The sequence below is a fragment of the Mucor mucedo genome (genome assembly GCF_025094135.1).
Source record: "Mucor mucedo strain NRRL 3635 chromosome Unknown EV154scaffold_111, whole genome shotgun sequence".
NCBI lineage: Eukaryota > Fungi > Mucoromycota > Mucoromycetes > Mucorales > Mucoraceae > Mucor > Mucor mucedo.
In genome coordinates this window covers 43,639-55,999 of record NW_026252395.1, presented here as the reverse complement: position 1 = coordinate 55,999, position 12,361 = coordinate 43,639, and the positions used below count along the sequence as shown (strand labels likewise).

The 12,361-nt window shown below is 35.8% G+C and overlaps 7 protein-coding genes across 7 annotated transcripts; 2 read left to right on the top strand and 5 right to left on the bottom strand.

Moving 5' to 3' along the window:
- Positions 1–295: 295 nt before the first annotated feature.
- Positions 296–900, bottom strand: EV154DRAFT_554771 (uncharacterized protein). The gene is made up of 2 exons (XM_051605228.1): positions 877–900; positions 296–753 (listed from the first exon to the last, which is right to left on the bottom strand). The coding sequence occupies exon 2, from the start codon at positions 643–645 to the stop codon at positions 472–474; it is 174 nt and encodes a 57-aa protein (XP_051453661.1). The 5' UTR covers positions 646–753; positions 877–900; the 3' UTR covers positions 296–471.
- Positions 901–964: 64 nt separating this feature from the next.
- Positions 965–1,868, bottom strand: EV154DRAFT_554770 (uncharacterized protein; the record flags this gene model as incomplete). Its single annotated transcript, XM_051605227.1, has 2 exons — positions 1,653–1,868; positions 965–1,604 (listed from the first exon to the last, which is right to left on the bottom strand). The coding sequence occupies exons 1-2, from the start codon at positions 1,856–1,858 to the stop codon at positions 965–967; spliced, it is 846 nt and encodes a 281-aa protein (XP_051453660.1). The 5' UTR covers positions 1,859–1,868.
- Positions 1,869–3,939: 2,071 nt separating this feature from the next.
- EV154DRAFT_24167 (Thiolase, N-terminal domain-containing protein) lies at positions 3,940–5,547 on the top strand. Its single transcript, XM_051594550.1, has 2 exons — positions 3,940–4,512; positions 4,572–5,547. Exons 1-2 carry the CDS (start codon positions 3,986–3,988, stop codon positions 5,290–5,292), a joined length of 1,248 nt encoding a protein of 415 aa, XP_051453659.1. The 5' UTR covers positions 3,940–3,985; the 3' UTR covers positions 5,293–5,547.
- EV154DRAFT_24164 (uncharacterized protein) lies at positions 5,363–6,547 on the bottom strand. The gene is made up of 3 exons (XM_051594549.1): positions 5,750–6,547; positions 5,596–5,687; positions 5,363–5,547 (listed from the first exon to the last, which is right to left on the bottom strand). The coding sequence occupies exons 1-3, from the start codon at positions 6,527–6,529 to the stop codon at positions 5,433–5,435; spliced, it is 987 nt and encodes a 328-aa protein (XP_051453658.1). The 5' UTR covers positions 6,530–6,547; the 3' UTR covers positions 5,363–5,432.
- A 525-nt stretch (positions 6,548–7,072) lies between these two features.
- On the bottom strand, positions 7,073–8,500 carry EV154DRAFT_521722 (RAVE subunit 2/Rogdi). Its single transcript, XM_051602929.1, has 10 exons — positions 8,402–8,500; positions 8,271–8,342; positions 8,184–8,211; positions 8,099–8,126; positions 7,986–8,040; positions 7,850–7,933; positions 7,703–7,789; positions 7,555–7,653; positions 7,346–7,482; positions 7,073–7,289 (listed from the first exon to the last, which is right to left on the bottom strand). Exons 1-10 carry the CDS (start codon positions 8,429–8,431, stop codon positions 7,142–7,144), a joined length of 768 nt encoding a protein of 255 aa, XP_051453657.1. The 5' UTR covers positions 8,432–8,500; the 3' UTR covers positions 7,073–7,141.
- Positions 8,501–10,419, top strand: EV154DRAFT_521720 (protoporphyrinogen oxidase). Its single transcript, XM_051602928.1, has 3 exons — positions 8,501–8,844; positions 8,895–9,500; positions 9,560–10,419. Exons 1-3 carry the CDS (start codon positions 8,581–8,583, stop codon positions 10,241–10,243), a joined length of 1,554 nt encoding a protein of 517 aa, XP_051453656.1. The 5' UTR covers positions 8,501–8,580; the 3' UTR covers positions 10,244–10,419.
- Positions 10,420–11,679: 1,260 nt separating this feature from the next.
- On the bottom strand, positions 11,680–12,199 carry EV154DRAFT_385923 (uncharacterized protein; the record flags this gene model as incomplete). Its single annotated transcript, XM_051595043.1, has 3 exons — positions 11,680–11,940; positions 12,029–12,110; positions 12,159–12,199. Coding segments are annotated over 3 exons (384 nt in total), but the record flags the coding sequence as incomplete, so codon positions are not given.
- Positions 12,200–12,361: the final 162 nt, after the last annotated feature.

The following is a 12,361-nucleotide window of genomic DNA, read 5'->3' as shown; positions in this document are numbered from 1 at the left end:
TCTGGGTTTTCTTGATCAGGCGACGTCGTTTCCTACGTGTTTTCCGTTAAACATATAATAATAAGACATAGTAAAAGTTGGGGTGAGTGTTCTCTTTGGGATTAATAAGTGTAGTTTTTTTGTTGGGTTTAAAAGGGTTTAATAATTAATATGGCAAGTTTTTAGATAAGAGGGTAAGGCTTGTTAATAGCAGCAGTGCATCGCCTTTACAATGCACGACAGGGAAATGGGTAGATGGGGAAAACAAAAAGAAATTGAGAAAGAAAAGAAGGCTAGTACTGAATTCCCGGCTTACTAACTCTTGAAAATTTTTTATTAAGACCGACTCCAAAGTTGGAAAGCCGATGAAGCTTGTGGCCCGAAGCAAGACCTTCTGACATATCATGTATCATTTTTAACTAAAGCTGAATTTTGTACTGTTTGATTGTATCAGCCATCAACAAATGGTATGATTGTTACGCTAAAATAGCTTTAATTAATACCAAAACATTCTGCAGTTGGTAGCAAGTATATAATAAAACCACCCAGCCACGGAACGAAATACATCCTAATAACATCACGCGACCAATAGGTTTGCCTAATCTTTACAGCTGTAACTAAAGAATTCCCACAATCAAGGTACACAATTAAGCTTATTTCCGGCATTCTAAATAAAAAAAGGGTTTTGCACAGTTTCGAAACTTACAGGAGATAATTAATATTTTGTAATATGCATCGAGCAATAGTATTATGCAACACTGTACGTAGCTTACACTATTTTCAGAAAATATTAGATCAAAATGTAAAAAAAAATTCGTTCACAAATAAAAAAATAATTCGTTCACAACGTAAAAAAAAATACGTTCATCTTCCGAAAAAAAAAAAAATTGAGCTTACCACTTAAGTGTATCTATGGTTGACCTGCGATAACAGGCCTGGAAAATTCTAGTTGCGACGTTGACGAACATTTCTAATATTTGCTTGTTCATAATGGGAAGCAATTAAACACAGGTAATTCTATATCAATAAATGATAAAGCCAGTTCGTAAAAAGCTCGCATATGCTCAACTGGTCTTGCTTTGGAATCATAATAAATGCTATTCCCACGAAACCGGTAGTCAACGGGATAACTGGTAAGGACAGGGCGAAGAATTTCAAGAGCGTTATTGTAGATAGGGTCCCCGAACTGCTCTCCGTCCAATACAAAATCTTGAGGTAACCTTCTAGCTATAAGTTCCTTGAATCTTGTCGCCGGCTCAGTTATTTCTCTGTATACTTCAGATTTTATCAGTGCATCAATTAATCCTTCACGTCTTCTATAAGCAATTAATTCGGCTTTTCTTTGTCGAATACGAAGTAGATGATTAACAGCTTGTCTAAGATGACTTCCCAAACGCATCTGAACATTGTTGCTATAAGATGTAAAGATCTTTGCTCCTTCGATTAAAGATGCTTGCTGACCATAACGGAAATCTGGTGGAACAAAACCAGTGACCTCCAAATAGTCATCAAGATAAGTGTCAATGAATGCACGAGTCGCCCCAGTTCTTCCGCCAGCCCTTCCTCGTGCATACCGAGTCAGTTTGAGCCAGACCTCTGCAAAAAAATCACGATTGATACATCGCCTGATATCAAAGTTCTCATCTTCTTAAATGGCACGCAAAAAAATGTACTTTGAGAGTGAGTATGCGTGTGTAGTGATGTTGTGGACTGTCACTACATATTCTTCGAGCCTTTCACGTTGCTCTGGGTCCCAACCAATACCATCAATAGAGGATTTAACAGATATAATACGATCGCCAGGAGCCAAAGAGCTAGATGTGCTCATATTGCTTCCAGGTGTACCCGGCGTACCAGACAAGGATCTATCAGAGTCCATGCTGGTAAAAAAGGGCAGTTATTTGAAGTAAGAAATTCGCTATAATAACATGTTAGATAAATGTCACTCATTTTTGGATTGGTTGTTACAATATTTACCTTTTACGTACAAAGTATTATGAGTTTGAGAATAAAGATAGTTATACGTAAAATAATAAAGAAAGAGAAAAATAAAAATTGAGTAAGGATTGAGGTAAACTTTTTTACCGACTATTTATATAAGATTTCATTGTTCATTTCTGACTTTTAAAAGGGAGAAAAACAAAGAACAATGAAATTCGCATGAAGCAGTAATAAATACACTTTTTCTAGCTTTCATTTTATATATATATCTTTTGCAAGAAGGTGCATACCTCATATTAATTATAGAAAAATTCGGATTGCCCAGAAATTATACGAAAGCAAACGGAAAATAATTGTGTCATTCAAAGTAAAATCAAAATTGGTTGAAATACCCCTAATACATACAATGAAATAAAACTTTATTTCAAGTAAAACTCTAAATACCAAGTACTTGTCTGAGCGTTTTTAGGTCTTTTGTTTGTAGTGTGTCAAAAAAAAACCAGTTTACCGTTTTAGGGTGTCAGGTAAGGAAGGAAGTCTGGTACATCCATATATTTATCCACTTATACGTTTGTTACCAATAACTGTGTCGTTCATGACGAGGTAGTGGCATTTAATTTACTCTTGGTAACGCAACACATCTAAAGGGGGGGGGGGGTTGCTACCCCTCGCTTCCCTTATGGGTGAATAACAACAATATCAAGTTTTTCTCGTTTGTGCGTATCAAAATAGGCCTAAAAAGAAGACAATAATTATTTGGTTTAAACCCAATCGTTCAATTTTCAAGAGCAAGCTCGAGCAGGTTAGTCTTTTGGATGAAGTGACATTAAATTAAAGTCATATTATACGCATACAATAGTGCACTTATTCGGGTCCTTCAATATGATGAAAAATTGTTCTTCTACTTTTAGCAGTATACCCATTTAATGATAACAGATATATTTCTCTTTCGTTCATTTCGTTTGTAAACTATGCATGGAAAATTAATTTATTCTAAGCGTGCACGAAAAATTTATGAAAATAGTGTATATCATCCCATTTGAAACACGTTCAGTTTTTGTTGCTAAAACAAAGTATTAAACATTTCTTTCTGATTCAAGCATATAGTGACTGTCAACTTCTTTTTGTCTGCTTTAAGATGAATAAAAATAAAATAGCATTCCCTCCAAAAGACGATGATCCGTTCAATGGTCCAGCTACTGAGGTATTGAAAACAGATGACGCTTGTACAGCCTTTATTAAAGTTACAATTACAGGAACCTTCCCTACTGTGGCCATCATCAACAGACACGCCTAGATGGCATTTGCTCACTGATCAAGAGCAAAGGGAACAGGATCAGCAAATTGGAAAATTAGGTACTTACTTTTATCCTCTTTTAGTTCGACTATATTAATCTAAAAATTTACAGAATCCAAGTTAAAAAGACTTGATCAAAAGAAAGATAAAAGTATCCGAAATTATACGAATGAAATTTTACCAGGTAAATCAAATTTCGCCATATATCAATGAGAAATCTCATATATGTGTCACTATAGATGTGTCATATTTGTCATCGGATAGTGAGGCAGAGGACGGCCATATTGATGAGGAAGGATTGCCTCTACTTTGGAAGAATAGATTATCCGACTTAGAACAAATACCTAGAAAGACAGAGGATCAATTTAAAAGCCCATGGTGGTCATTATTCAATTGCTGCTGTTCTTAACTTCCAAATATTAAATTACAAGTTTGGATAAATCACTGAAAAAACATGTAGAGTTCAAGACAGTTATTTCAAAATGCGGGGAACTTTTTTTCTCAGGCATAACTATTCTTGAATGTGACGACGATAACTGGGGTATTGAGGCCCTAAAACAAAAGAGATAATGTGAATGTCATAAATAAATATTCAAATTTAGAAACCAATGGTTACAAGTGGTACAGAAAAGGTCATCGCTATTGCATCAAGTTTGGTTAATCCCATGTGAAAATAAATATTTATATAAGCTTCATAATTTATTCTCTCTCTCTCTCTCTCTCTGCCTAATTTTCTTTTCCTTTTTTCCTTAGAAAATCATTAACAAAATGGCTAATCGTCTCCAGCAAGTTACCAACCACCTTTTGCCTTCCAGCTATACGGCCAACAAAATTGGTTACAAGTCACCCGAAGATGTAGTGATTGTCTCTGCGCTTCGTACACCTTTGACCCGTGCTCGTAAAGGTCCTTTGAAGGATACTTTGCCCGAGGAAATGCTGTCCCATGTGTTTAAAGCAATTATCAAGCAAACAGGTATCAACCCTGAAATTGTAGAGGATATCACAGTTGGTAACGTTTTGGCTCAAGGTGGCGGTGCCACTAATGCTCGTATGGCCGCACTCCATGCTGGTTTCCCCGAATCCACTGCTGTAAGTACTCTGAACAGACAATGTTCCTCTGGTCTTCAAGCCATTGTTCAGATCGCAACTGCTATCCAAACCGGTATTTTAGAAGTAGGTATTGGTGCCGGTGTAGAGTCAATGACCTTGAATTATGGTGCTTCTTCTTTAGCTCCTACATCTGAAAGAATTGCTGATTCCTGTGAATCAGCTGCCGATTGTCTTATTCCTATGGGGTAAAATACATTATACTATCCATACAGTTGAAATATAAGCTAATGATTTCACATTATAGTCTTACCTCAGAGAACGTTGCCTCGGATTTCAAAGTGTCCCGTGAGAAGCAAGACGCTTTTGCTGCTGAATCTCATCGTAAAGCAGTGGTTGCTCAAGAGAGTGGTTGGTTTAAGGACGAGATTGTTCCTATTGAGGCTATTGTGATTGATGCCGAAGGTAATGAATCTACCGTGTTAGCAGAACGTGATGATGGTGTACGTCCTGGTACAACAGCCGAAAAGTTAGGAAAGTTGCGTCCTGCATTTGACGATGAAGGTACCACCACTGCAGGTAATGCATCCCAAGTATCTGACGGAGCAGCAGCAGTTCTTTTGATGAAACGCAAGACTGCCCAAAAATTAAATCTTCCCATTCTTGGTAAATATATCACTTCCGCTGTTGTTGGTGTTCCTCCTCGTATTATGGGTGTGGGACCTGCCTATGCTATTCCTATCGCTGTAGCAAGAGCTGGTATTCAAATTTCAGATGTTGATATTTTTGAAATCAATGAAGCGTTTGCATCTCAAGCTGTTTACTCCATCGAAAAGTTAAATATCCCTATCGAAAAGGTAAACCCCAAGGGCGGTGCTATTGCATTTGGACATCCTTTAGGTTGTACAGGAGCACGTCAACTCGCTACATTGTTCCCAGAGTTAAAGCGTCAAAACAAGAAGGTTGGCGTGACGAGTATGTGTATTGGATCAGGTATGGGTATGGCTGCTGTGTTTGAAAGCGAATAAATTTTATTTTTTGTTTATTTTTTTAAATGCGGAGGATACTCCTTAAAAGGAAGGGGTTTAATATGTATAAAATGAGACTTTTGTTGTTGTTGTTGTTGTGTACATTAAATGGGAAATACAAATAAAATGATGTAGCTATACTATATTCTTTCAAATCTTTTTCTTTTTAAAGAAGCATAACGTTTTTTTAAGCCAAATACTAATTGATCTTCTTCATCCGAGTAGCATTGAAAACTAGTAGCATCATCATTTATACTATAGAATTAATTAGACTATGTATGATAATTTTTTTTTTTGACGTACCTTTTAAAAAATGGAGGTTTCGGTGTTGTAGTGTTATTTACTGTTAATCTCATTGCATTAGAAACCAGATATGCAAAAGAAAATAAAATCATCTACGGGAAAAGTATGAATAAAAATGTATCAACTTAGTTTTTTGCTGGTATCCAGTCATTACCATTAAAATCATGATACTTTTATTATCACTTTGCACATTCAACCTGTTCTTTAATTCCATATTCTCTTTTTCCAATTGTATTACCCTTTGTTTAAGCTCATCATTTTCATTTGATAATCCATTTTTTTGATCTTCAAGTGCAGTTAGATGCTCTCGCTTTCTTTTACGAGAAAGTAATGCAGCCGCTCTATTCTTAATTAATCTTTCCTGTCTCTTTGCAATTGTAGCTGCTTTCTGAGTGTCATCTGTCACTTGCTTAATTATTGGCGTAAATTTATTAACGTTACCATAGGAGCTAGCAATCGATCTCTTCTCTTGCTGAGCAGGTAGAATTGTGGCTAATAGTTTTACGGCAGCAGGAGCAATTACAGTAGGAGGTAAAGGAGTCGTGGTTGTACAAGAGTCGCGCTTCTTACGCCCACGCCGCTTAATTCTTTGTTCTGTATCGGATGAGCATGACGACGAAGGAGGAGAGGCAGGTTGGTGAAAGAATGAATACGGGTGATATGGGACAATAGGCTGATCTGGTAATATAAACGGGTATTCATTTAACATTGGTTCACCTGTGGGTGTGTTAGGGTGATGATTCCAAGATGAATCGAAAAAAGTTTGACGGATATCTGTGGATGAAGGACTTTGAAGGGTAGGTGTGGAACTAGGTGTAGGAGGATGATGGGACCAACAAGGCGGGGCAGTAGACATATAGTCAGAATTGAGATATGACATTAAGAGGTCTTCTTGATCCTCATGAAATTGTATTGAGTCGCATTTTTGTGACATTTTTATAATATACTAGAAAGAGTGAAGTTTGAGAAAAAGGTAAATGAGAAAATTATGTTTTTAAATAAAAAAAAGTTAATGTGAACAAATATGGCAATTGGGATTATTTCCACTCCCGATCAATATTTTTTGCCCTGAAACGGGTAAAGAAAAAAAAAAGAAGGTCACTGCAAAAGGATTTACAACACAAATAAGTTCGTATAAAGGTATATTATGTACACAACAAATAAACAATAATAAAATATTCTTATTTTAGTATAATAGACTTGCTGAAAGGGTCCACAGTTTTTAGCAGACCAGAATAGTGAGGAGCACCTTACCGATCCCCTTAATCTTTTAAATATACATTTATTATTGTTTGCATTTTAAATTAAAAAAAAGAAGTACATACATTTATTAAACAAGCTCAATCATACTAGTTTATGATTTTAAAGTTGAAAACTACCATGTCAAAATGATATGCATATAAGAAAGAATGCTACAAGAAAAAAAGAAAATGAGGTGATCCACAAATATATTTTTGTTTGTGTGTGCTCATCTATGGTGTGAAGTGACGGAATGAAATATTTTATTTAAGGAGTTAAATATGTAATATACCAACAGATAATTCTGCTAAGCTTCGATTTGAAGTAACATCTGCTTATAAGTTTGACACCATTCCAGAATTAACTTCAATAAGCTTTTTAGTTCAGTCAAAGTAGGTGACTGGGTTTGTGTTCTAACTTCATCTAAAATCATCACTTGCTTATCCTTGTATGTTCTACATACTAAATGTTATTAATCCACATTAAATGATTTAATATTTTTGTACTTTACACTACTGCATGTTGGCTATCGACTTTAATTCCATGCTTAATGTAGTTATAATCTAATGCATACACGTTACATGTAATAAAAACATCATGTATACAAAATTCAATCGCAATATCTTGTTTTAGAGATGGGCTGAAAAACTAGATAAATAAATTAATACTGTCATTTTTTATTATTATTGTTATTATTATTAGTAGCAAAACATGTCTCACTTTTGGATGGCACACTTTATAAGGGAACAATGAAGCCTCGTTCGGATAATCAAATGCATGAAGTGCACGGTCTACGTATTGATACATGGCTTCCAGTAGCTAATTATACATTAGTATGTAAGTTTATGTTTTAATCAAGTTACATTACTTCGATCGTAGCTTGTTTATAAGACGGCCTTATAAAAGTCCTTATTTCATTAATCGCCAGTGATATATAATTTGTTGCTTGTTGTGCCTATAAAGTATGAGGAACATACCATACATGTTTCATCATTTTTATTAAATTTAGTCTTACTTGTTCAAGGAAATAAGGTGTCGTGTTAACGATAGTAGCTTTTATGGGCGTATCTTGATAATTTGGTAATTTGATTTGAAGCTCCTAAAGAATCGGATCAGTATAGCATAAGTGAGATACATGATACATTATTTACAGCCTTCGTGATATGTGATCCAGTTAACGTAATAACCCCTTTGATAGTATCATTTCTTGTTCAAGGGTTAGTAATTGGTCAGTTAAAAAAAAGAGAAAATGAACAAATCATACTGTGTAATAGGTAACGAATCGATTTTAGCTGTAGTTAAATCACGAAAATTAGCATAATAGAAAAAGTAAGAGTGACTATAATTACTTTGACTCGTCAAGATATCTTGACTTTTCTATAACAAAAATGCTAACTGTCAGAGATTATTTTGTACATAATAGGGGGAAAGTTTACCTCCAGTTGTGACAATAGTTTTTTCAACATTGGTGGGATAACGGAATGCAGAAGCCATTCTCTCTGTTTCACCTAGGTAGAAGTATGACAATTAGCATCTTGTTCGTGTACACATCGTTGATAAAAATTACTGCGGTAATGTGCTCTTCTGTTGTGTGCATTGTTATTTTAATCTCGACAGAAAAAATAAAAAGAGAGAAAGAAAGGGTAGATTAAAAAGGCCTTATGCGTACTCGCGCGAGTCACACTAAAACAAATAATGCCGGGTTCTTAAAAACACAAAGTTTACTTAACCTTTTTGTCCCTGAACATGTCTTCATCAGTAGCCATCTTGGGTGGAGGTATCTCCGGTTTATCTGCTGCTTACTATTTATCTAAAGCGTCACCCAAGAGTAAAATTCTTGTGATTGAAGGATCTAAAAGAGTAGGTGGCTGGATTCGTAGTCAAAGAGTTCCTCCCGGCTATCATTCATCTGCGCCATCATTACCAACCGACCCAAACAATGTGCTTTTCGAAGTCGGCCCTCGAAGTTTGCGTCCAGTTGGTCCAGGCGGTGCTGCCATTTTATCTATGGTATATAGTAAAGACATCTCGAATTCAATCAAAGTAGTAACATTTCATAGTCAAAAGATCTCGAATTACAACAAGAAATGATCTTTGTTTCAAAAACAGATCCTTCGGCAAAAAACAGATACATTTACTATCAAAATCAGATCAACACTTTACCAACCTCATTGTCGTCCTTAATATTGAACCAACCACCTGTATTCAAGTCCGTTTTAAAATCAATTATGACCGAGCCTTTTGTTCCTACCTCAACCAAGGATGATGAATCACTTTATTCCCTGGTTGCACGTCGTTTTAACGATCATGTGGCATTAAATTTGGTTGGAGCTATTACACATGGTATTTACGCAGGTGATGCGAAACAATTATCAGTAAAGTCAACCATGCGTATACTTTACGAGGCCGAGAAAAGAAGCGGTAGTGTTGTTAGAGGTATGTTTGGAAAGACTGCTCCTTTATCTATTGCAGAACAAGCAATGATTGATGAACTTGATGATGGTGGAAAAACAACAAGGGAGACCAGTGTCTTTGGGTTCAAGCAAGGTACTGAGACTTTGGTTTCAAAATTAAGATTATATCTCAGCCAGCAAAGCAATGTTACCATTATCACTGAAAAGCAAGTGAAGAAGCTGACGAAGAACAAAAATGGTGATAAATTAAAGGTAAAAAGAATCATAATCAAATCAAATTTTGGCTCGGTAATTAATGTTGTTTATGCTAGATTTATGCGGATGATACTTCCGTCCAAGTTGATCATGTCATTTCGACTATACCGTCAAAAAAATTAAACATATTATTACAAAAATCCTTACCCAACCTATCTCATAATCCATCTGTCGACGTTGCTGTCATCAATTTTGCATATGACAACATCTCATTGAAATACAACGGCTTTGGATTTTTAACACCCCATCCAGATTCCCACTACAAAATACCCGTACCTGGAACTTTAGGCGTTGTATTTGATTCTAATGCTATGCATGGCCAAGAAAAAAATGACAAACTAGTAAAATTGACTGTTATGATGGGAGGACATATGTGGAATAGTGCTTTTGATGGACTACGTGTGGACCAAGTAGATCCAGAATTCGTGCATCAAAGAGCGAGTGAAGCACTTAGAGTATACTTGGGGATTGAAGAGATCCCAAAATACAGCATGGTCAATATCTTACCAGAATGCATCCCTCAGTATGTGGTTGGGCATGAAGCAAGGCTAGGAGAGCTTCACCAACACATGAAACAAGAATATGGACATCTTTTGAGTGTAACTGGTGCAAGTTATCTCGGTGTGAGTGTTCCAGACTGTGTGAAAAATAGTAAACTATTGGTGCAGGACCTTCTTGATACCGGTGCATTAGGATTGCGTGAAAACGTTGTCACTGGTTTAAATAGAGTTATCCAATAAGCGGCATTGAAAAACATAAACATTAAATGATAGATGCGCATAATGATGCCAAGATTGTGTCGACAAGCTCGTTTGGATTAGATCCTTTTTTTTAAAAGTCCATTCCAAGATTTTTAGTCAAAACCTTCTCAATATTTCTTACATCGCAATAAAAGTTTTCTTTTCTTCCCCAACAACTGATTTTGTACTTAGAAAATTTATGTATGTTTATAATTATTGAGTATAACTTACTTTGACATAGATGTACCCTTTCCCTACCCACGCACTAGGTAAACCTGTTAGTTGACATCTTATATCCGTCAAGTTAAGTCCAATATTTTTCTCTACAACTGACTATACCTGATTTTCTTTATATTGCCACTAGATAGCAATGTAAGTAACTTATTGTATATAATTGTACTATATTTTAACACAGTAGTCTATAGATATAATGTATACAAAACACTCACTAGGCTAAGGTAAATAAAGAAGCAATTGTGACCTGTGTAAGCCACCCACTAATATTTTTAATTTTAGGTATGTAGCTTTTCTATTTGTATTATACGCTTACGTATTAATACAAAGCATACACTAGGATAAGGTAAATAAAATAGCAACTGTAACATACATAAGCCAACCACTAAAATTTTTAATTGTAGGTATGTAACTTTTCTTTTTGTATAATACTCTTATGTATCCATTTATGTATCCATTTTATCGGTAATTTATGTATCCACTTTATCTGTAATTTCACCTCATAATCCATAATCCCTTTTGCCGTTGTTATTTTATAAACATATAATAAAAAATAAATTGAATTATTTATAATATAAACACATAATTGTTCATAATACAAGGGTATAAAATTTGATAAGCAAGGGACAGTATAACGATACCGGCCAATAATAGTACAACAATTGATGGCATTCGTGATAAATACGACCAGTAGTAGTATCGCATTCTTGATAAATACGGCCAAAAAGTGTAGAAATTGATGGCATTCGCGAAGATTACGGTCAAAAAGTGCAGAAATTGATCGTATTCGCGAAGATTACAGTCAAAAATTAACCGCCATCGCCGCGATCACTGTGAAAAATTGACCGCCATCGCCGCGACGGCGGTCAAAAATTCATCACATTTTTGCTTGTTAATATTTGATCAAAAATTGACCGCAATAACATGTGATCAGTCAAAGTTGGTGGATGATCGTCGTAATGATGAGTACCGCAATTAAGAACATGCTCGAAGCTTGATATAATCTTTGCGATTTTGCTCGATTGAGCAATAAATAGGGGAATATTAGCAAGCTTTAAGGCCAATTAAATATGTTCGACTTCACTCATGGTATATATATTAGCCTTGGCACGATGCAAAACGTAAAAAGTTGCGTGATTACCTGTATTCCAAAAGATTTATTAAAAATACAATCAACTCTTTGGACATAACAATGACTTACCGACAACAGTAAAGGCAAACGTGGCGACAGCTTTATACTTGTCTGAGGCGGCTTTCGTTAAACGTGCGACGCGAATGAGATCCAATCCAGTGAGCCGATGATTTCGTGCTTGATACTGAGATTTGATTTCACCGCAGCCCAATCTTTGATCTAGTGCGGCACCGTACACAACATTAATCGACGCATCCGGTCGTAACATAATAACCTTGTCATTATTACTAATAGATGTCCTATTATGTGGAATTAGGTTAGAGATTAATAGCTGAGTCTGGTTACATTTTATCAATTTCAGGTACGCCTCATTACCATCGAAAAAGAATATGTTTATCGATGTTTTCAAATAAAGGTACAAGAGCGGCTTGAAGATACCGGGTGATTAGCTCTGTTTCTTGTGGTCCATCCTCAATGACAAAACGGGGAAGAACCTCTACCCTACAAAAGCGTTAGACTCATATACATCATTACTTTTTTAAAACTTACATGTTTCTTACGGCTAATAAAATCCTGTTCGTTGTATTCATACAACATACAGGAACTCCAGCCAAGACCAGCAAGCCAGTATGATTGCACCTATTTACAGTCCAATCCCAGCTATTCACGGTTCTGGAGTTCCAAAAACTTGAGAACCCTGCCTAGGAGGTCGCCCTCCTATAGCAAAGACTAGCCGCAGCCGCAATATCACA

Bases quoted from the DNA above. Each gene is read 5' to 3' on its own strand.
- EV154DRAFT_554771 (XM_051605228.1), bottom strand. From the start codon at position 645: ATGCCGGAAATAAGCTTAATTGTGTACCTTGATTGTGGGAATTCTTTA.
- EV154DRAFT_24167 (XM_051594550.1), top strand. From the start codon at position 3,986: ATGGCTAATCGTCTCCAGCAAGTTACCAACCACCTTTTGCCTTCCAGC. The intron at 4,513-4,571 runs GTAAAATACATT...TTCACATTATAG, and splicing joins GATTGTCTTATTCCTATGGG to TCTTACCTCAGAGAACGTTG.
- EV154DRAFT_24164 (XM_051594549.1), bottom strand. From the start codon at position 6,529: ATGTCACAAAAATGCGACTCAATACAATTTCATGAGGATCAAGAAGAC. The intron at 5,688-5,749 runs GTAATGACTGGA...CTTTTCCCGTAG, and splicing joins AAAGTATCATGATTTTAATG to ATGATTTTATTTTCTTTTGC. The intron at 5,548-5,595 runs GTACGTCAAAAA...TTAATTCTATAG, and splicing joins AAACCTCCATTTTTTAAAAG to TATAAATGATGATGCTACTA.
- EV154DRAFT_521722 (XM_051602929.1), bottom strand. From the start codon at position 8,431: ATGCACACAACAGAAGAGCACATTACCGCA. The intron at 7,654-7,702 runs GTAATGTAACTT...ATGTATAATTAG, and splicing joins ATAAACAAGCTACGATCGAA to CTACTGGAAGCCATGTATCA. The intron at 7,483-7,554 runs GTGAGACATGTT...TTATTTATCTAG, and splicing joins ATAAAGTGTGCCATCCAAAA to TTTTTCAGCCCATCTCTAAA.
- EV154DRAFT_521720 (XM_051602928.1), top strand. From the start codon at position 8,581: ATGTCTTCATCAGTAGCCATCTTGGGTGGAGGTATCTCCGGTTTATCT. The intron at 8,845-8,894 runs GTATATAGTAAA...AACATTTCATAG, and splicing joins GTGCTGCCATTTTATCTATG to TCAAAAGATCTCGAATTACA. The intron at 9,501-9,559 runs GTAAAAAGAATC...TGTTTATGCTAG, and splicing joins AAAATGGTGATAAATTAAAG to ATTTATGCGGATGATACTTC.